General features: G+C 34.3%; 1 protein-coding gene across 1 annotated transcript in view; it reads left to right on the top strand.

Annotated features, from left to right (window-relative positions):
* Positions 1 to 24,667, top strand: part of LOC126757001 (cell adhesion molecule Dscam2) — a 169,031-nt gene that overhangs the window by 12,028 nt on the left and 132,336 nt on the right. The window contains exon 2 of the mRNA XM_050470543.1: positions 1,946 to 2,237. Coding sequence (XP_050326500.1) covers positions 2,171 to 2,237 — 67 coding nt within the window. The 5' untranslated portion in view covers positions 1,946 to 2,170. The remainder of the gene's footprint in view (positions 1 to 1,945; positions 2,238 to 24,667) is intronic.

The following is a 24,667-nucleotide window of genomic DNA, read 5'->3' as shown; positions in this document are numbered from 1 at the left end:
TTCGGCAGGCGTTGTTTGTAATTGTGTTGCGATTTTACGTTGAATGCGGAAATGACGTGAAGAGCAGCCAAGTATTGATTTTCTGTCGCCTTTGAATGAGCGAGCTGACAAGCAACATATTTGTACTTTGTACGCATTGAGCGCAATCAACATTCACTTGAATATTTCTTTCCGTCAAAAGACGCGGTGAAATGTCATAGCTTGAAGATTGTTGTAAGTTCTAAGACAGCTTAAGACCAGGTTGGTTCACATAAGCGTTTAAAGACTCTTACAGGCGGCATAATTAGGTCGACATCGTTGTGATATTTGTTTTTGAATCAAAAATAAGTATAAAGGGACACGATGGTGATTGTAAATTGTAATCCATTTCGGGGTTCCCTACTTTTTAAAAAAACACAGAAACTTCAAATTTAATGTGGAATGTTTATTATCATTCGAAGTGACATTCTTTGGCATTTATTTTTTGAAGATTGCCTCTTTCAAATGTTGGCCGCGGCTACGTCTCATATGGTCCATCCTTTGAGTCCTGCATTTCGACTCTTTATGTTGCTCTTCGTCCCAACTGCGGCTTGTTTTTGCTTGTTTACACACCCATTGAGCCAAAAATCGGCCTCATTGTTGAACAAAATTTGGCTCGGAAACGTCGGATCTTCTTGGAACTTTTCAAGAGCCCATAGAGCGAAGCAGTGTCGCGATGTCTTCGTGAACAGCTACGGCTACTATATTTTGTTTACAGCGTACTGGATGTGGTCTATTCGGTCGGTTTTGCGAAATATACGCTCAGTTAACCATAAGTTGAGCGAAGCCCGGGAAACACATTCTTTATAGAACGTGAATTTTCGTAATAAAATTGGTTGATTTGTAAACGTTGTTCAGGCGTCAGGTGTCTTTCGACAATGAAATAACAAACGATACTGAACAAAAATAACATGACAGCTTCCAGTACAAAAACAACAATGTGCAGCACAGAAAATGAAATTCTAATTATTACTTCTGATTTCACTGTTCTAATTTGAATAATACCTAAAGGTATGATAAGGTTTATACTTATCACCAAGAAGGCCAAAACAGTTTCAAATATTGATAATACTGAGGTATAAAATACAGAAATATCTATGATACTCAAAACCACTTTCTTAACAATATTTGTATTAATTTGCCGCCTTCCTTTCGTGTTCATTTCCTTTATAAGTATATTGAACATACACTTCTCTAAGTTTTCTCATTTTATCCGCACTTAGAACGACAATCAACCCTCTTCAACTAATTGCAATCGTTTAACGTCGCACCGAAAATGCATCGGTTCTAGAAACCATTGTTCAAAACATTCAAGAGACACTTGACAAAAGGTGGGAGTGTGCGTGCTCCAGAATTGAATTCACTAGTTGGAGGTGAAGTGACGCGCATGTACTAGATACGCCGTAATGGGGTTATTTGTGGTGTTTAATGACATTATTTCCAATTCATTAGCAAATGAGCGTCAGCTGGATGTGTTGTGGTGGTACGTGTGATGTGTATGTATGAATATGGAATGAAGGGAGCATGAACTTTGCGACTAAGAGAGATGACAATTGATGCACGTCAAATGAGTAACGGGTTTATGAGGGAATGTAAATAACTGTAAATTAATTAAACTGTTTACCAAATATTTTTACAAAAATAAATAAGTATTTAACATTTCAAATAAATGTCTAATAATCTTAACCACTCTTTTTCTTTACAGACACACAAAAATCGACAGAGCAGTTTTAGTCTTAAATAGTGAAAAGTGCAGTGATTTATAGTGAAATTTTAATGAAATAACAGTGTTTTCCACACGAAATATTTGTTTGAGCGAAAAGTGTTTGATGTTCCTAAAATTGCCGTGTAACCCAAATATTCCATTGTGCTCGTGCAATTTATCCACACATGTAATATTAATTTAAATTCTTCCCGCCTTGTCCAGCTATAAAAGCAACATAAATGTGCCAGTGTTGAAAATCGAAGAAAAAATACCGACAAACAAGTGTTAAATTAGTGTTCACACACTAAAGTCTGTGCGCAATATTGAAACATATTGTGGATTAACATTTGGATAAAAAATATTACAACAAAACAACAACAACAACAACTAAGCGTACAAACAACGACGCCAACGTACAGCTACAAAAGCATCAGCGAAAGCCGTAAAATGTTGCCGCCACCGCGTTTAAACGCCATGAAATGGTTAACCCTGCTCGCAGCCATCGCTGCCTTCTGTGAGTACATGTTTTGTTTGTATATAGAGAATATTGTATTTAAGCATGTGCTACTGATGTATCAGCCTATTTATGAGGCCCGCTTCCTGCCTGCAGATTGAAGAGAATATCGAAATTGTGCACAGTTCAAGTTTTCCGAATTCCTTCTGTATATTTCACCAATTTTCTACGAATTTCCAATATTTTTTCTTCGAAAATTTGCAGTAGCTGGCATCAAAAGCAAAATACGTCTATGCACTTCGTCATTCCTGCTTTTGCTAGTAATTTTGATTTTGCAGGCAAAATATACATGTGTTAAGTATTTAGGGAACGAAAGGTATTTTTGTTTCGAAAAGTTTTAGTGGTTCAAAATTTGTATGGCATTTCTCAACGCTTGTACATATATGTATGTATGTATATTTGTACGGATTCGGAAATCGAGAATACTTTGCTTTGTCAAAAAGTATAATTAGTACTATCATTTCGTTCTTTGTATTGGATTTTTTCGAAGAGGCGCGCACAGAATGGACGACCTAACCTGAAATTCAACGTTGCAACTTTTTGAAGGCGGGCTAATACCGATTTTGGCGTAGTAAATTGTAATAGTAATATTATTATTCTAAACAGAGTATGTAAGTTTGGCACGATGTTTGTAACATCAAGAAGGAAACATATATTATGACAAAAAAGTACCAGAAAATTGTAAATAAAACGCAAAGTATATAATTATCGAACAATATTTATTTTGTCGGCTTCAAAGTAATTCCCACCAGACGTAATAGACTTATGCTAACGATTGTTCCAATTCTCGAAACACTTTTTGGGATGCCCTTCAGCTCCTTCAGCGAATTTTGTTTTATCTCTTCCATCGACTGAAAACGGGTTCTATGGAGCTGCAATTTCAGCTTAGGGAACAAGAAAAAATCACATGGCGCCAAATCTGGTGAATACGGTGGTGGATCGAAGGTATTCATTGCGTTTTTGGCTTTAAATTCGGTCACAATCGCGGCTCGATGCGATGACGCATTATCATCGTGTGAATTCCATGAATTGTTCTTTCACAATTCCGGTCGTTTTCGACGGATTTTCACACGGAAACGGCTCAATATAACCAAATAGAACTCTTTATTGACTGTCTGTACCTTCGGAACAAATTCATGATGCACCAAACCACGGATATCGAAAAACACAATGGGCATCAACTTGATTTTTGGACGGCATTGACGTGGGTTTTTTGGTTTCGGCTCGTTTTTTCCTTATATTCCGATGATTGTCAAACTCTTAAGCCCATATCTCATCGGCAGTTATAATGCTCTCGAAGAATGTGGAATCGAATGTCGAAAGAGACTTACGGTACTCTTTTCTTAAAAAATTTCAGCTTTATCGCGACGAGTCGAGCAAGAACGCGTTTCTTACCAAAATATCAACCAAAAAACATTCTAGCGCACTCGCGAGAGATGTTGACCACTCTTGCCAGCTCTCTAACAACTGCCTGACGATTCTTAAGCACCATATCTTTCACTTTTTAATATTTTCATCAGTTGAAGAGGTCGCAGAGCGTTCAGAACGTGGCATGTTCGACATTGCTACAATTTCCTAACATATTTTTCAGATGTAATCACTATAACTCAGAGCTGTTTCTAAATTGGGTATTATAGTTCCTTTATTTAAAAATAAGAGATATCAAAAGATGTTTAATAACTAAAAAATTTCTTGCTGTTCTTATCCCATGCCGAAGTTCATTGAGAATTTGGAACAATTTCTCTGTATAAGCTGCTAAAATGCATTTGCACAATGTGCAACCGCGGTGCAAAATCACCGTAACCCATCTCTCTCAAAACCACAATCACCGGTTACGATGCCTTTCTCTCTAGTTATCGAAATAAGCCGGTCGCCTTATTTAAACACATGACAGATGCATTCACATACTTATGCACATATATCATTTTATACGAGCATGTTGCAACATCCGAAATGCAGATACCGTCAGCTACTCATAAAACCGTTTGAATGACGGATGAATTGGTGGATTTGTCGCTGTCGTTTTGTTTTACAAGCGATTATCTTGACAACCTCTGCTACACATTTTTGGGCTGCATGCTTGGTCTGCTCCCTAGCCACATGCCCCATCTGCCCTTTTGCATAACACCCCCTCGCACTGGTATTTTCGTTGCTTTGCTCTTTAGTGCGCTATTTGTTTGATAGCCTCAATTGTGTTAGAAATCTTTCATCGTGCACTCAGTAAATGCATGAGGGCTTTTCCTTTTTGCGCTCTGAACGCCATATAATTTGTAAGCCATACATATGTACATATCTAAGTTTAGGCACTAGTCTGCTGGGTGCACTCATGTGGCGTAGATAGTACGAAAGCATGTATGGTAAATATTTGAAAGTACATACATATGTAGGTGCATATGTAAATATGTACATATGTATAATATAAATACATATATGGTTAGTTCCACCAAATGTCGTTTTAATCTGTGGAAACTTGAGAAAATACTTGAAGTTGGCAAGTGTTGCACAGCTTTGCTTAATTCAAGAAAATATTTATCAAGAGCCAGCAAACGAGTGCATGGGCGAGACATTAATACGTACATATTATACTTACATACTTACGTACCTATGTATTCGTTTTATAAATAGAGCATGTGATATGGCGGGGGAAATAAATGATGCTGGAGTTTTTAAATATTTACAACAAATAAGACGGTCTATTTTCAACGATTTATATTTTTAGTTGCAAGGCGACGTTACAAATATTATTAAGTCGAATTTCACAAAGTTATGAGGGAGCAGCTGTTACTTGGAATACAGTTTTATTTTTATTTTAAAGGTTTTTCTAAATTTATAGTGAATGCGATAATTTTAGAATAGGTGAAATTGTATACTATTCTTACATACTTCTCTTTTGAAGAGATCCAGAATGCAAGAAAGTACGAAAATCATAAATATTCGATTTTGATGAGACCTGGAATATAAGAAAGTAGCAAGAATCATATACATACATACAAGTATGTTGGCTTCAATAAACGTCCAGACACAATTTTTTAACTATTAAGGGGCCAAGGTTACTAAAGTACCTAAAATACATGTAATATTTTATAACATTATACATGAGGTAAAATATCTTTGTAGAATATGGTCGGACAAAAGCACAACCGACGATTGGAATTTAAGTGCGCTTTGCCCAATCCCCAATAAGGAAGACCCCAGAATCTGCGCCAACTACCGTGGTATAAGCCTCCTCAACAATGCATATCAGATTCAATCGAGCATATTGTGTGATACATTGAAGCCACCGTCAACAAACTGACTGGACCTCATCAGTGTGGCTTAGGCCTGGAAAGTCAACAACAATCTAGGAAAAGACCAGTGAAAAGAGGATCGAGACACACCATCTCTTTTGTTTTTTTTGCTTTTGACAGCATGAAAATGAGCTGCCTTTATGCCGCTATGTCTGAATTTGGTATCCCCGCAAAACTAATACGGTTGTGTATATTGATGTTGAGCAATATCAAAAGTTCTGTCAGGATCGGGAAGGAAACCCTTGAGCCATTCGATACCGAAAGGGGTTTCAGACAAGGCTCTATCGTGCGATTTCTTTAATCTACTGCTGGAGATAATATCCGCGCCGTTATTCTGCTTTCTTCGGTTGGACAAAGAAGCGCAGCAAATTGGTCTGGTAGTGAACGAGGGCAAGACAAAATATCTCCTGCCATCAAACAAACAGTCATCACACTCGCGATTAGGCACGTCACTGTTGACAGTCGGCGTTACGAGTTTTCTAGATTTCTAGAAGGGCTCAGCTGCACTTAGTATCTCGAATTGGTGCGCTGTTGTTAACAGCTTAAGCTGTGTCTATGCCAATTAAGAAGAAGACATGGGGTAAAAACATGGTGCTAGTGGACTCTGTGATAATTTCCCCGTCTAGATGGTGAAATACTACATTTTTACTTAACATTTCGTTAATTGTCGGGCCAGAGTCATATTTTCATACCCGCACCTGATGAATTCCTTCATTTCCCCAGTCCATTTCATATCAGACTGTTTTTTTTTTGTTGTTTAAAACATGAAAAAGCTATGTGAATTTTTCTGGAAGCATAATGCTAAAAATTACAGCAAAAAGCAGGAAGAGTTCACCACCAGTTAGCTATGTACATAGTTCCTTATACATATATCAAAATGGTCTCAATCTGTCATATAGCGCCGTTGAAGGTATTTGGTGTCATATGAACGGCTTTGCATTTTTACCAGGAATTATCCACTGTCGATTATTTACTTAACTGTTACTAATTTTGTAAATATGTATTCGTTGATCAATGATCCAAATTTGTACTAAGAGTGATCCCTATCAAACAATAGTTTGTGACCTTCCGCGCACCGACTACACATTTTGAGTCAATTTTATGTAGAAGCTTTGGTAACAGATTACTTGAAATTACTCTAAAATTTTAATGACTCACAACTTCCTTAGGATTAATAAAGTTTGACGTATGCTTTAGATATTACTACATTATTACTTATTCCTAACATTATTTACATGAAATATGGTACTTCACAAATTGTTGAATGCGTGGGAAAATCACACTAAATGTACCGCATAAATTTTGTCATATTTGAACAGTGGTAAAAGAGCTGAGTGTTTTGAGTGTGTGCCTACCAATCCGTGAGCTGTGGGTTCAAATCTGGACTGTAGCGAAGGCAGAAATGATAATGGTCGCTTAGCAGATATATTGATAAATGCCAAAAGCTACTTCGGATACGAAAATTTTACGTAAAATTAGTCACTAGTCTTTCCATATAACCCATCAAGAATATTTCGAGTAGCTCGGCCAAACAACTAGCAGAATATTATATGTATGTTTTATTTACATAGCCAGATGTAAATATGTATATATGCATTTAAGTAGAAAAAGTACAACAATGAAATTTATTGTTCTGCCAAAGTTAACCAAACTAAAGTAGGGACGAAGAATCAAGGAGATAAGCAAAGCATAGTTTATGCTCAAATCATAAAAAAACATTTTAGAGCTGTGCACCTAAAGCTTTTCTACCGTTCCCACGGTTGTATTTGAGCAGCGCTCGTTTTAAGTATTTCAACATAAAAGAGGGTTTTAAAGTGACTTGTTTGGCAAAGAACGGCCGGTAAGTCATAAAGTAGCGAAAGTGCGCGTATATAACTACTTGTACTTTGGTGATAATGACATTCTTGAGTTATTACTCAACTATGCCTACACACATGACAAGCCAAAACACGTCAAAGAAGCGAATGTCTTACATTGAAACAAAAAACTCGGAAATAATAAATGGCAGGAGTTCATTTAGCACCCTTCTTGGCTTTTAATGCGAAATTCTGCGAAATCTTGGCTACATTTTTAGCTTCCTTTTATTTGACGATTTATGTTGATAATTAACAATTTCTATTAAAGCTTATAAGAAACATTATTCATTTGCAATAGTTGTTGCTAAAATATGTTAATGTTTTATAAGACTGATGAAATATTATATATTATTATAAAACTGAGTAAAAACATTCGAAATATATGTGAATAAAATAAAAAAAGAAATACTTAGTTTATTAAATTTAACTTAGTAAAGCTACCAGAAAGCTAGCAACACATCCATATATTATAGTTAAATCATAATGACGCGAAAATATAGTAGTATATGTATACTTAGACCTTGCGTAGTTCGAATGCAGCCATAAAAAGTGTTCTCAAGCGCATACACAAAAATCTCCTTAGAAAACAGAAAATTTTGTCGAGATAAATGGATATATCGACCAGATGTGGAATGTCAAGACTTATTCGAGGTGATCCCCTCATAAAAGCCTACCGTGGCTCAAATTGTCATCTTCTGAAAATGTCCTTGCAGCAAATTAGGCTCAACAGATGCCAGCGGATATTAGCAAAGTCCTCGGAAAAACTTCCGCAGACAAGAGAATGCTACTCTAAGTGTTCAGTGTGAAATTTTTTGGTGAAGAGTCTTTTGTAAAGGCGTTACAGCTCTTCACTCCTGTGAAAAGGGATTAAAACCGAAGCAAAAATCTAACAGCAGGATGTACATTTAGTTCATTAGTACTCCCTTCGATTAAGAGCATTGGATCTACTAGCAAGTTTCTGGTTTAGCAAAAATCATCCAGCAATGGTTCAAGTATTACTATTTTAGTAACGGATTTTCCGTCTGGAAGTCCAGTTTAGAGCCCATTATACTTTTTCTTCATTGGCGTAGATACCGCTTACCTTATAGTCGAGTTTTCGACACGCGCCGATCGTTCTTCCTCTAATGTTGTCATCGTCCATGCCTCTGCTCCATATAGCAAAACGGCAATAATAAGGGACTTATGGAGTTTGGTCTTTGTTTGTCGAGACAGGGCTTTACTTTTCAATTGCCCACTCAGTTCGAAATAACACATGTTGGAAAGAGTTATTCTGTGTTGGATTTTCAGGCTGACATTGTTGTTGGTGTTAATACTGGTTCCAAGATAGACGAAATTATCTATAACTTCGACGTGGGAGCCAAGTCACGAGTTCGATGACTGTTTGTTTGATGACATGAGATATTTCGTCTTGCCCTCATTCACTGCCAGACCCATTTGCTTCGCTTTCTTATCCAGTCTGGAGGAAGTAGAACTAACGGCGCGTGTGTTAAGGCCAATGACATCAACACCATCGGCGTACGCCAGCAGCTGTACACTCTTATAGAAGATTGTACCTGCTCGATACAGCTCTGCAACTCGAATTATTTTCTTCAACAGCAGATTGAAGAAGTCGCACGACAGGGAAGACGACTCCCTGAACTCTTTTAGTATCGAACGACTCGGAAAAATTAGCTGATAAGCAATTAGCTATTACTGACGTTAAAATAGTAAAGTATTTTTTGATATTTATTATAATGTCATTGTCAACATAAGATATAGCATTAAGAATAATGTGTTTAGATATTTCGTGATTGGTGAAAAAAGGTCTCGAATATTTTATAAATGAATTATTATGTGACTATTGAAGACAATCTGAAAAAAGTCACGGCCGTTAGAACATACGCTTCAATAAAAATAAAGTTTTCATAATGCTCTCATAGTTTCTGATCACAATATTCAAGTGTTTGTTATTAATATAGCAGGTGCTCATTCCTCAATGAGTTTTGCATACAAATTATGCTGACAAGTTATGTCCAAATAAAGACGAACCATAGTCTATTATTTTAGTCAAACCTTTTAACATTTTGGCTAGAGATATGAATCTTGCTTACAAAGCCACAGACTTCCGCTGTTAAAAGGTTTTTGGGACTTGTTTGAATTTGACAACCATTTAAGCGTTTTTAAATGTAATTGAGTGACCTTGCACGAATACAAGAGTTCGATAACCAAACAAAAGTAGTTTGCAACTGGGTGGTAACACTAACTCTACTTAAATATTTGTTTTTGCTATAACATAATTTTATTAAAATGCATAAAATACGAAAGTATATTATGTTATGTTTTAATTTACGCTTTTCAGAATTAGCATATTTCAAATGTAACCTAGCCTGTAATAAACTTTTGTGCGTGGTGTGGGTTGCATTACGTGGTCGTAGGTAGATTTTTAGTACTGTGTATGTCGCGGCTAAATAGCCTACATTCAACTGTTAAAAGTTATGTAAAGCTGTAAACCGTTAAAATTTATTAAAACTTTATTATTTTCTTTCAGTTATATCTTGTCCACGAATTCTTAATTTTTCCACGCTTATTTTCCAACTCATGCTTGGAATTTTAATTTATGTTTTACTCTTTTCATATGGACAGCTGCACGCCTAAAGTGACTAGCTGTAACTTCAGAATTATTTATTTTTAATTGGCTGACAGTTAAAAAATGTTTGAAAGCTTGTTGCTAGCCACGCGCACGATGGGAAAACGATACGATAAAAAGTAAACGAATAAAAAATCTTTCAATAACTTTTATAATTCAATCAATTTTAATTGAATTTGTTAAATACGCGCCAACTTTTCAAACATTAGGGTGGACTTTTCTGTGTTGCTTTTCCTCTACTCCGAGTGTCCTAGTAACTAATTTTTGCTTGTAGAGCTAGTAAGGCGTAAGATTATACAATTTTTATGCTCTAAAACAGCATGTAAAATGTTTGTTTTTAACAAAATCACAATAAAAAAATTTATAAATGAAAGCATGGTTTTATAAATAAATAATTTGAGCAAAACACAATGCTGAAGTTAAGGTAGCGCTAAAATAAACAATTGAAAGGCACTATTTGCTATTACAAAAAAATCGCATACAAGAAAACTGTACACGCTAATGCACATTTAATATTTGAAAGCAAAAATGAATAACACAAAGCTCAAAATTCTGTAAACGACTCTGTTACCGATACCGTTGGGCCGCTATTAATAGTCACAGTACCATCGCTAACACTCGGAGAACAATATCGCATACAAACATATTTTGGTTTGCACTCGGCAGCGCTCGTATCAAGTTGTTTTGTACTGGGTCATCATTCAATTGAGATTGATTAAAAGCGCTTTTTCGCGGCAATTTGTTGTAGTATATACTACATATAAATGCGCTCTATAACATTTTTCTTTTTATTACTTCATCTTTATTTGATGTATGCGAGTTTTTATTTTCGTTCATTTATATTTATGCTAGCATTTTATTCTTGGTATCCAGTTGATTTATGTATCCAGGCTATTTATTTTTCGCTACTGTTTGCGCACTTGTCATTTCTGTTATTCAGCTCAACATTGTTGGTGGCTGCTATGATAGTTCAAGAGGATGATGATCTTTTGTGCGATCATTGCCAATTAGAATGAGTTCTCTACTCTTTTTTCTTAAATTAAGATATATTTTCTAGTGTGGTTCACACTTATTAGCTGGTTATGCTTCGTGCATGATATGTATTTCATTTTGCTTAATTTTGTTTTGCTGAAAACACCGTTATGTTGAATTCAGAGTTTTGTTTAGCAGTTATCGACTTTTGGCTATCGATAAAATCGTTGTTTATGTATTACACGAACAATTTTCTGACCGAAAACCGATTATTCTTACTTGATTTTGAGGTTGTAATGTTGATGATTAAGCGGCCTTAGATTATGATAAAAAAGTTTGCTTTGTCAGCTTTACAGCTGTTTGTATACCAACCTAAAAAAATATTTCGACGAATGGGTTTTCGCGCGAAATTTAAGTTAAAAAGTCTTACTATTTTTTTCCTCACAGTATTAGTATATTTTATTTCTATTATTGTCTATTATAAACACTTCATTAACATATAATTTGCGCTCTATGGAATTTGGATGCACGCACAACTTTTCTTCAACCGAGTAAGTTTTCAAGTGACAATTACATGCACTCCTAAACATATTATTTGCATTAACGGGTACAAAATGTACATTTCAACATATGTTTTAGGAGCGCATAGTGAATTTCCACCAAGAGCGTGTGAAAACGAACAAAGTTCATTCAACAGCAGACAAATTAACTGCTTGCTGCGACTACAAGTACCAAGAAAAGCGGATGTGTTCCTTTCATAACAAAGCAAAATGCGCTGCAGGCGTGTTGGAGCCACGAAATAATGAATTTCAATGTCAGTGCAAAAACTTAACAGACACTCTTAGTTGCAACAGTTCGGGAGTGTGCAAAACAATTTTTGAAGATTGTTGCCAAAAAAAATTACTCAATGGGGAGGGCAATATATTTGAGTAATCGATAAATGCACTAAACGATTGTTTCCAAAAAAAAACATAGTCGAATCAAAATCGATTAAAAATTTTGTAACGGTTTCTAATATTTTTAGTAGTTTAGCTTTCAAACTGCTTCGCCTGAAGTTAGTGTTGATTTTATTTTAATTGTGAATACGTTTGATTTAATAAAATTATTTGCTAAATTAATCGATATTTTCGATTTTTTAATGTTGAAATTAGAGATTTATAAGAAAGTAAGCTCCTAGACTTAAAATAGACAAAGTATGGATTAACAAATATTTTAATAATGTTGACTTTTTTAAGTGATTAATAAATTCATATTTTTGATTTTCGTTTTGGTGTTAAAAAACATTCGATTTTTTATTTGCTTTCGAGTTATGATATGATACAATGCAAGAGCAGAAGATTCCCCTAAAATTTTGCAATTAAAATTGTTACATAATTTTGTTTATTAGTGAGCTCCTCCTCGACTTAAATGACAAAGTATAGATTAATAATATATGTACAAAAAAATAATCGATTAATCGATATTTTTCGAGATTAGTTTTTGGAGTTGAAATAAATAAGGAATCGATTTATTTTGTTTTTGGGTAAAAAAATTGTATGTATATAAATAAAGTGTTCCTTAAATAAAAGGTTGGTAAATGTTGTAAGAATTTCCTTAAACTTGCTAAGCATTTTGAGTAATTATGTTTATAATAATGGGTTGTCAAAAAAGTCTTGCGGTATTTTTATTGAATTTTTTGTTTTAATTGAAATTGAAATGAATTTTTGATGACTCATGCCCAGCTCTTGACCGATGCTACGGCTGCTACTATGCCGGTCTCTTTCGACCAATTCAGCGATTTTATCGCAATTTTCGACGACAGGCCTTCCGGAGCGTGGCGCATCTTCGACCACCTCTACACCAGAACGAAAACGTTGAAACCATCGTTGTGCGGTGGAAATGGAAACTGTATCGGGTCCATAAACTGCACAAATTTTATTGGCGGCTTGAGATGCATTTTTGCCTTTATTGTAGTAGTACTGTAAAATATGCCGTATTTTCTCTTTATTTTGCTCCATGTTTGCGACGCTATAACTCACGAACTACTTAAAAGAAACAACAATCAATCAAACACGTGTTAGCGCGTGAAATGAGCTTTCCAAAAATCTATAGCATGACCCGATGCGACGAATAAAACTAGAACTACGCGCTTTCAGCGCCAACTAGCGAAAATACCGCAAGACTTTTTTGACAACCTAATATAATGAACTCTAATATTTTTTAATTCGAATATTATTTACTCTTTCATACATATGTATGTGTATGTTTTTAATATTTTTTTAGGTATTTATGCACATAATGTAACATCAGCACAACCGTCTCACATTTGCTCAGGAGACTTGTTTCGCCAAGATGCTCACTGCACCGCTATCGCTTTGCATTTTATTCTTATTGTTGTTATTGTTTTTGCTTGTATTATTTTTATTAAATCGCATTTAACACAAATCCCCGACACCAAAAGCATGATCTGGCTTTTGTGCGCAACAACAGCTGTTGCATGAATTCGTCATCAATTCATGTCTGCCTCCGCTCTTGACGCTGAAACTTTCAACTCAGCCAGCTGTATGTCATCGCATCCGTTTCGAGTAGACGCCATTCAAGCATGCTGCATATTTCTTCGTAGTCAGCAACGAAAAACTATTAATAAATTATATTGATATACACACATATTACAAACACTAATAGAGCGTCGATGCAGTTCTAGCCGAACGCTATACTTTTTTCCACTCGATTCTTTTTTTTTTTTTTTTGAGCTCTACTAATATCCTCTCTACAGCAGGAGTTTATATTGCTAAAGTTGATTTTCCTTTGCGATATACATATGTGTGTGTATGTGGGAGCCCTGCGTGATTTTTGCTGACACTCTCAACTTTTCACACCCAATCTTTGAACCGTGACGTCTCCGATTTTTTTTTTTTTTATCTTCCGTACGCTTTTTTTCCTTCTACTCTATTTAAATGCAAACCGTTGTTTTTGATAAAGCTGCCAGCATACTTTATAGTTTCAACAAACATTTAGGGTTGTGTGGTTTTCGTTTTAAACACTTTGGTTAGCCGCACTACGCCACCAAAAATACACAAACCTTCGATAAATTGAGGTCTGACGTGTGTACATACATACATATGCATGTATACATGGCGTACCTTAGTTATCTCCTCCAATTTGGTAATTTTCTGCTGTTACTTGGTTTCCTCACTCACTATTGGAACACATCAATCACTTAAATTTGTTGCTACAGACCAAGTTGCCGCCGCCGTCGGGTGAAAATGCATCGAAACGGAAATTATATTTGATCGCTAGCCATGGGAGGGATAAGTGCTCTCAATCGCCACAAAAATGCTGTACTAACTTATAAACATTGAAATTTACAGAAAATTGTGTGAGGTTAGTTACCTTTGCGTAATCATTTTCTCGGTGTAACAGATAGCTTTAATATGTTATTTAGAATCTTCGTAATTAACGCTACACGCAATCGAAATTGTATTGTTAGTTTCTACTCCATAAAAATTATGTTCTTCCGCTTTATATATTTATTATTCTATTTTGTGTGTGTTCAAATACATATGTGCAGCGTCTGATAAATTTAAAAAATACCAACACTGACTTCCACTTCTCAATGTTACGTTCCTCATTTCGGTTCTCAAAATGTGTTGAAAAAGCATTTTTTCCAATTTTCATTCTTATTATACGTTTGTAAGCGCATTCTTGTGGTTTTCTGGCTCTTATGCGTTTTCTTCCACAAAGAGTTTTCTTTATTTACTTATGATCGCACTACAATGTTAGACTAAATAGAAGAAAATCATTTAGAAGCGTAGTTATGATTTGTGTATAGTGTTTTAACTTACAATATTTGTGCTTTGCCCAAATAAGGCATGTCCTTATTCAATTGTCGTGTGAACAACTATTATCAGGAATAATGGGATGCCCAACTCTCCTGTCACTGGAAATGTGAGAGCCGCTCACCTACCGAACTTTGACAGTTGACTGGATTGGGTAGGTTTTGACGTTTTGCAATTGGAATGACTGGAACGGCGAAATTATACCAAAAATATATGTGAACGGAGAAATTTGTTGCCGCCGTTCAAGATCGTTAATAAAAATTTAAAACAATAAAAATCAAAGAAAATGCGAAATTTAAACATATTTCATGAAACGTTTTGTAATTTGATGCATAATAGAAATCATTTTCTATTACAAATGATTAAAAACATTCATTAATTGACAACTAACAGGCTTTATTCACCTTATTAAGTATTGAAAGATCGAAAATCAGTTGTTTTAATAAAATCATAAAAAAAGATTTAAGTGGTTTCGCCATATATTAAAAGTCCAATATATAATAGGGGTATTCTCTTGCTCTTGCAAACCCCGGTGCACGGTGCAAGAATTGCAGATTTACAACGGCACAACAACAAACACACGCAGAAAAATATTTGCAAGGGCTGTAAAATATGTCAGACCAAAACCTATGTATATTTGCGTGCAATGTCACGCAAAAATATAATTGCAACCCTGTTGTAGTTGCCATTTTACATAAAGACATATTACGTCGTTAAATTGTTGAGGAAGATAAGTTTTAAATGGATTTTATTATTTCTATTTAAATTTTAAAGATTTGTTACAGTTTTTTTTCTTAAAAATGTATGCAGAAGTTGCGCCAATTCACAATAGCCATGCTTAACCGAATTAGCCATTCATATATGTATCACTAGATTCTGCAATGGGTGCTCTCGTGCTCTTGTATATTTCGGTATAGTATTTTTGCAATCTGCAATCTTGCAAGAGCAAGAGAATACCCCTAATAATTTGCAATCGTAATAAACGTTTGGCGTTTTAATTTAAATGCCCAAAAATTCTTATTTTGTTCGATGTGGCCACAATGGAAAATGTTATAAAAAACGCTTATTTTGAGGCGATCTCACACTGGAATAAGTTGGGCATCCCATTATTCCCGCTATTATTATTGGCTTTTCTTAGCCTAGTAATCGACAATCGATGCAATTGGCTCGCTTCAACTGTCAATTGGTTTTACGTTTTAAATAATTTACTTAATCCCAGTGTATATTTTTTATGACATATCTTATACCATGTTCAGACCGAAAATTTAAAAGATTAGATTATATTTAAGCATTTCATAACCCAACAGTGTTCTCACTGCCGTTAGAAAGATCAAAAAACAGCTGTTATTGTCATTCAAGAATTCACATCGCTTAATATTTATCAAAAGAAAAGATTGTCATATAGTATTTTGAAATAAAAAGACGGCTTTTTTTAATATTTTGCATATAATAGAAATAATGGATGCATTTTTTCATTTGTTAAGTCGATTTTCAGATGAAATTAGATTCATTGCTTTAAAAAAAAAATGTTTGTTTACATTTTTTTCCCTTTGTAGTGTCTAAATCAGCTGTGATAATGTAACAGACTGCCAGTGCTGACAAGTAGATTGCGCAAAATCAGACTCGCACAGAGAGATTTAGCGTGGATCAGTTTCAAATCATTTCAATGAAGTGATTTGGAACTGTCATTTTTGTATGGCGAAATCTTGATAAATTTTTAAGATTAGTGGGATAATCCATTCAACAGCCGAAATCGTGTGATTAAGTGTCGGTCTGAACATGGTATTTCTAAGTACTTTAGATTATAAGCATTGTATAATTATTTGTTATAAACGACTTTATATCAAAGTTGCTGTGGTCAACTAGAAAAAAGAACTTAATTGATGACTTATTAATAAACTGGAAGTCTATTTTTATCTCACCGATTGCACAATACTAATTAAAGAAAACAAGAAAAAAGCTGATTTGATAAAGAAGTTTTCCATACAAGAATTTCATTTTGATCGCTCAGTTTGTATGGCAGCTATGTATGTAAGTATATGATTTCGCTGTCCGATATCGGCGGTTTCAACAAATTGTCAGCATCTTGTGGAGAAAAATGAGTTTGCAAAATTAAAAGAAATAGAAGAATTTCCTAAAAAGTGAGGAACTAGTTCGCTTATATACACAGAGTCGTAATGTACACCTATTCAAAGTAGAATAACTATTTCAAAAAACATGAAATCATAAAATACATATTTTACTAAGGGATCCGGTCACGCGTTGCTGTGGTATACATTATATACTATATTTCATATAATAAACTATTCAATACAGTGAAAATTTTATTTACGAATAATGGCGAACACGATTTTGTCGGTATAAGAGTCCAAGGGATTATACTTGAGGTTTAATTTTAAATATGTTCATACAAATAAATTTCATTGGAAAAATTAACGAATTTAAGGCTGCTTTCTCAAAGTTTGGTTACCAGCCTTAATACTTAACAAACATTAACAATGTGCCTAGGTAATGGAGACGTCCGCTTAATAGAGCGTCCTTTTAATATAGCTTTCACTGTATTATTTATTTATGAATTGTTTTTACTACCCTATCTTCAAATATCCTGGTTCAAACTGGACAGGGTCTGTTAAATTTTACTAAAATCGGTTCAGTAGTTTAGGAGTCCATTGCGGACAAACAACGTGACACGTACCTTTTATATATGTATAAAGATTATAGAAATTGAATGTAATATTAGCTAATACAGTGAATGTTTATGTTCGACAGTTTCAGAATGCCGAAGAAAGTTTAAAATTTCCATACAAAAAATTATTGAAATTGATCTAGTCCGCAATAATATTTTTTGATGGGTAAAAACAATATTCAGGGATGTGCAACTAACCACCAATGTATTTTCAGTGTAACCCCATCAATTTCCAGAATCAACCTGTCAACTTTACACAATTAACAATTTTTAATTTTGAATATTTTTAACCTCTATTTACATATTCTAGTCACATGCATACAAAACGCCTATCAAATTTAAAAAATCTCAAAATTTTTGTTAATTTAAATTTACGCGTCTTGCAGTTGTAGGCGCCCCAGTATGCATGACATAATTAAAAAAAAATTTATTTACATGCCACATATGGTTATCGCAATTACAACAAATTTTGATCTTAATTTGTACGTAGAAAACGCGAGAAGGAAATGCGGCAAAAACATAATTTTTCTCTGTTCAGACATTTGCTTGTCAGCGCAACATTTACTGCGCATGTGTACACCTTCTGCGGCATAAAAATCTTCCGCGTGGCCAAGCATGAGTCACGTTTACAATAAATTAAAATTCCTGCAAGTACCTGCCGGTAAACAAACATTTAATGAACACAAGCAAGTCATCGGCTTCAAAGCAACAACAACAAAATTAGAAGGCGCGACATAAACTTGTCACCGGCAACTTTTGTTTATGCCCGTACTTTGGGGTTTCTTAAACGCTTTCGCCATTACTTAGAATAAAAGAGAAAAATGTAAAGAAAAATCATATCTGCACGTCATAATCTATGCCGTGGCTTCCATGTGATACATATTAAGTCTCTGAAGTGATAACAATAACAACCTACAAAGCATTAGCACTTTGATCGTACACAAATGACATTAGCATGCCTTGCGCCGTTCATCGTTCATGCGATATTACGAGCGTAAGTGCTGAACTGAAAACGAAAACAATCGCGTTCACACGCAGAAATGTTATAATTGAATTTTCAAAATATGTAAAACAGCTGTCAGCGCGTTAATTAAAAATGCCAAGCGTGCGGTACGCTCTTTATAGTAATAAACGTCTTTAATTTTATTTTCTAGTTAGCTGTTTTCCGAGATCAGCCCACAACTGTCACTACACCTATCTACGCTAATTGTTTGACAATATATTGTATATGCTGACACCCAAAAGAGTGTCTCCCAGCCAGTGATGACATTGCTTGAAATGTCTCTCTCTCACAGCTTCACCTACTTTCAGCGCTTGACATCTTGTTTGGCCATCAGCGGAAAAAGTGTGCACAGCCCGTTCAGATACAGATACACATGTAAATACTATACATGTACTTGCACGTGCTGTCATTGTCAGCAGCGATGAGATTGAGGGTGGGTTCATACTCGCTCTTGCCTTTTTTTCGTTTATCCGAAGTATTGCAAGCTTTGTACACGATTTTGTATGTTACTGACACTTTGTAAAACAAAGCAATGAAATTAATTTTTTGTACACCTAAAGGTGAGGTGTGTATGAAATGTCATAGTTTTTACCACGAAATGTGGCTTTCTTTAATATTTTGAGTACACATTTTATTCATGTTCGTTTTTTTTACGAAATGCAGAGCTGTTCCTGTCAACGGTGTGGGTGTCATGTTGACATGTGTGCATGTTTATGTACTCTAATTGTCAGGTGTAGTACGTTGAGTCGTTATGATTTGACATTGTGTTTTGTCTGTTTTAGTTTGACATGTAACGGTGTTATTTGTCATAGTTGTATGGAAGTATATTTAAATTGCTTTAAATTTTTTTGTGGTTCGTATTTCACACTGAAAAATAAAGAAAGGCAGAAAGAAGCATTAACTTCCGCTGCACTGAAGCTATAATACCCTTCACAGACATAAAATAGTATAAAAATATCTTTATATGGATTTTGATCGTCAGTTTTAATGGGGGCGTTATGCTATAGTGATATAGCTATGGATATTGTATTGTTACTTTGGACAATAATCTGTGTAAATTTTTTGAAATCTCTTTACAAATGAAAAAGATTTCCATACAAGGACTTGAGTTTGATCGGTCGGTTTGTATGACAGCTATTTGCTGATATCGGCTATTCCGAAAAAATAGCAGCTTCTTGCTAAGAGAAGGATGTGTGGAAAGTTTCGGATCAATATCTCAAATACTGAGGGACTATATGGCGTATATACAAGCGGACGAACAGACATGCGTTACAAATATTGTGGAAAACCTAATATGTTAAAGGCTGTTTATAACTAATTTTGGGTTGCTAAAACCGAAACTGATAGGAAATGACAAATATATCTGTACGCGATGGAAAATGTGTGAACTCAAATTCGTAGCATTTTCCACAGATCTCTTAGCAAAACAGTCGCAAATTTTTATTCAGATTTGTTGAGTAGTGTTATGTATTATTTTGAGTAAAAAACTATCAACCGAATTGTAAATTATTTTAATATGATATTTAAACTCTTTTTTCTATAAAGCACACAGTTCGCATCTTCTCAAATGCATAAATTATTTCATCGCTCTTAATATACATACATACAATTTACTGGAATGAAGTCGCTTTACTTTTAAATATTCTTAATCAAACACAAATTTCTAGGCGGTAACAATTAGCAAATATTTCTGAGTAAAGACCACTATAACATTTACTGCTTCAAAATCCAACACAGTGGTACATTATAACACAGGTCAAATGCTTGTTCAAATTCATACGTATGTTTACATATATGTACATACGTACATATGTATTTGTATGTGTTTACTGCTTCGTATACTGAAATGTGGCAACAGCGCACAATTTTTCCCGCACAAATTCATTCAATCGCTTTACACACGCCACCCTCACACATTTTCCATCATTTTCCACTTACATAAATACACGAGTGTACTCACATAAACTGCCAACCCTGTGGGTGGCCATATCCATTACACAAAGTTTTGTACGCGTCTCTTATATAGTTCCTTCTCTCGGCTTCGAATCTTTTGCCACGCTTGCTGCCACTAGAGGCACGCTCACTGTTGTTGTTATTATTATATATTTTTTCTTTTTAATTTTTCTTGCTTGCTTTATTCTAGTTACACTTTTCACCCTATATAAATCCACAATACTCCGTGTTCATCAGCAAACAAGTCGAGTTGTGTGTATGTATGTATGTAGGTATGTGGTGGTATCTACTACTACATTGCGCTCTTGTTTTGCTTACTCCATGCGCCACGGCTTGTAGTAGGTGTTATCTTTGCCGGCGAAAATGTATTTGTACAACAGCTCCAACACAGACACAGTTGCTGATGGGCAGCTTCTCTCACATCTCTCATACGGCATGCCTGTCCGCAGTTCTGGCTCGTTGCCGTTGCTACGGAAAATACGCATTTGGGGTGGCAAAATGGTGAGGGAAGTTGGAAAAATTGTTGGTGTTTAACAAGCAGTGTGAAATGGACATAAGTGGTGCTTTTAAAAATTTAGTTGGCTGCGCTTAATTCATAAGATGTTATCAAAGTCAGTAGTCATGTCCAGAGTATACATACATATGCTCTCGTATTTATACATGTATGTATGTACTTATATTTATGTATGATTCAAGTTTTCAATGCGCTTCCGGCAGTTGTAAAAGAGTAGCGCTTTTCCAACACGGAAATTTGCACCTTTTCACTGTGCAACCCTGCACAATCAAGTGGTTTTACCAACACACATGTAAACATCATATAATAAGGAGTATGTGTATAATAAATGTTTGATCACTTTAAACTTTAACTGATTTAGTAAAGTTTTTATGAAGTTTGTTGAGAATTTGAACCAAAATTTCACTTGCTTATAAACTTGGCTCTAGCTACTGAAAATTACAATTTAATAAAATATTTAATTTAACCTAATATTTCAGCATATTCCATAGACATATTATGAGTTGTATTAAATTAAATTATGTATGCAAATATATTATACTTTTATAGGTTGAGTAAGATTGAATTTTTTACTTTCAAATTAAACCTATATACATATATACTTACATATGTACATAAAAACTTTCTTGCACTGGCACACATTTCATATTGTTTGCTAAAATACTTTTCTGAACCTGCTATGCCACGTTGCCACATTTCGCTTTTGGTTTGTTTTGCGGCCGCTCTTCCCTTTTATGACCAACGTTGTCCCAATTATTCGTTGAATTGCATCCATTAAGCATTTGCTTTGTTGTGGTTTATTCAGTTGTAGTAAGTAAATTTTGTGTTTTGTTTTTCGTTCGGAAAAAAATCGAATGTCGTTGTCAAAATAACAACAGTACAAACAAAAATACATACCATTAGTCAGCTAATTTTAAAGTACGTTAAAAAGTAGCTGTTTATGTGTGCCAAAGTGAGTGCGAATTAAACTCCTGGTGACCATAGGCGGGTGATTTATGCTGGCGATTCCACAATTTGTCTCTTAAAATTAAAAATTTGCAGCTGTCATCATTACAGTACGCAAATACATATATGTATACGAGTACATACATGTGTTTGATGTTGATGAAATATTTTCACATTTTAGTAGTAAATCATTCTTTAAATAAAGCTACGTTTACATTTTAGAAATAAATAATTTTTTAAATACATATACTACATATATATATAGGGTAGTCCAAAAAGTCTTTTCATATTTCCTTAAACTTATTTTTTTATACTAACAGCATCGTCTCAGTAAACTTCACAAATTTCATTGGTGGCTTGCATGGCATTCTTACCCTTTTTCAAAATATAACGAATTTCTTCATTTTTTCACTCATTTTTGAACAGCTGTAACTTTTTTTCAACTTCCCCGAATTTAATTTTTTGTTTAAAATCTTAAATGAAGCTTATACCATGTTCAGACCGACACTTAATCACACGATTTCGGCTGTTGAATGGATTATCCCACTAATCTTAAAAATTTATCAAGATTTCGCCATACAAAAATGACAGTTCCAAATCACTTCATTGAAATGATTTGAAACTGATCCACGCTAAATCTCTCTGTGCGACTCTGATTTTGCGCAGTCTACTTGTCAGCATTGGCAGTCTGTTACATTATCACAGCTGATTTAGACACTACAAAGGGAAAAAAATGTAAACAAACAATTTTTTTTAAAGCAATGAATCTAATTTCATCTGAAAATCGACTTAACAAATGAAAAAAATGCATCCATTATTTCTATTATATGGAAAATATTAAAAAAAAAAACCGTCTTTTTATTTCAAAATACTATATGACAATCTTTTCTTTTGATAAATATTAAGCGATGTGAATTCTTGAATGACAATAACAGCTGTTTTTTGATCTTTCTAACGGCAGTGAGAACACTGTTGCGTTATGAAGTGCTTAAATATAATCTAATCTTTTAAATTTTCGGTCTGAACATGGTATTAAAATCTCGCCTTTCCAGCACTATATGGTATGACACAATGTGATTGGTAGCACTGGAGATATACGAATGCAACGACATCTATTGACAAAATGCGGAACGACTTTTTCGACTACCCAATATATAAGTACATATTGTATAAACTCAGCTGATGATTAATTTTTCACACATTATTTTTTTGTGACTAATCTTTCATCTCCCGAAATTGGGGTGTGTTCATATATTGCTTTAAACTTTCGTGCGTGAGTCAGAAAATGTTTGAAGTAAATTTGGATAGAAAGTTAAGTTACAAAGCATGTTATATATAACTTCAAAATTTTTGAAAGACTATTGTTTTTTTTACATGATAAAACGTAATATAATATTAAAAAAAAAAACAATATGAAAATATTAAAATAGAATAAATATTTATCGTGGTTTTTATAAAATTTTTGGTTTTATAAAAAATATAAAAATTTAAAATAAAAATTGAATAACAAAATATTATAACAAAAAAACATACCTTAGAATAAAACCATTTATTTTTACTAGTTTTCAATAATACACCTTAATAACATGATTTCTCCCTTGTGCTCGGGTTAGTTACGTATAGTTCTGTCGAGGTGAAAATCGATTTTTTCAGAGAACATATTTAGGGTTGTTTATTACATGCTTATGATTTCGTAGGCTTTAACAGTAAATTTATATGCTTACCTTTCTAAATGAGCACGCATTTACTCATGTGTTGGATTATACACCCTTGCGTGTCATTATAGTGACAGGTATCAATTTGCTTTATAAGGAAAATATACCAACATTTCCCTTCCATTTCAATTGACCACAAACAACATATGTATATATGTTCATATATATATACGTAAGTATATATTATACACTGAAAGAATTTCGTTTATGGTTTTGCTAATTATTTTGTATAATAAACATACCGATGGCTTTACATGCGAAAAAAACTCTGGCATTAAAATTTACTATTTTCTGCCATGATGGAGCTCGCCATAATCTCATACGTTTTTAAGTGTAAACTTTCGATACTAACTTTTTGAGTACTGCTAAAAAACACGCCTTATGAATATGCCATCGTCTTATCATGATTACAATAGGTCTAGCGATGGGCGACTTCTAAAACTCGTCTTTCGGTAAGAGAGTAGTACAAAAATCAGCAAGAAGTGCTTTAAGCAATTGAAACGAAATTAATTTTACTATATCGTATTAATCATGACGAATGTAACGCAACATTTTCAACATGTTTTCTCACTATGCACTGCGTGTTAAGCTAATTGGATATTAAGTATCACAAAAACTATAATTAAGCAGATTTGATGACTAATAATATAGGCTGTCCTGTTTATTGCTGCTTCTAAGTATGTTAACAGAAACAACTTACTTTTTCCAACAACCTCTCACCTCTCGACCGCATTGGCGTTCTTACTCGGATGCGTGACTAATAAAAGCTACCACACATATCGACTTATAAAGTTATGAAACACACCTCTTTGCATGCCAACAAACAATGCACAGAAATAAACACAATTATTAAACAAGAACAAGACAATGTGCGAGTGCTTCATAGACACCGGAAATAATCATTGCTTTGGCACTTCAAAAAAAAGTAGAAAACAAATAAAAGGAACAACTATTTTCGGCGCGTTATCGACGGAAGGAAATGGCGGCAGCACAAAAGCTGGCTAGTTTGGCTTGCGGCTAATAAAATAACGAGTAGAAGGTGAATAATATGAAAA

The sequence above is a fragment of the Bactrocera neohumeralis genome, chromosome 4, assembly GCF_024586455.1.
Source record: "Bactrocera neohumeralis isolate Rockhampton chromosome 4, APGP_CSIRO_Bneo_wtdbg2-racon-allhic-juicebox.fasta_v2, whole genome shotgun sequence".
NCBI lineage: Eukaryota > Metazoa > Arthropoda > Insecta > Diptera > Tephritidae > Bactrocera > Bactrocera neohumeralis.
Note: the sequence above shows the minus strand (reverse complement) of the source record. Positions and strands in the feature narration are given on the sequence as shown.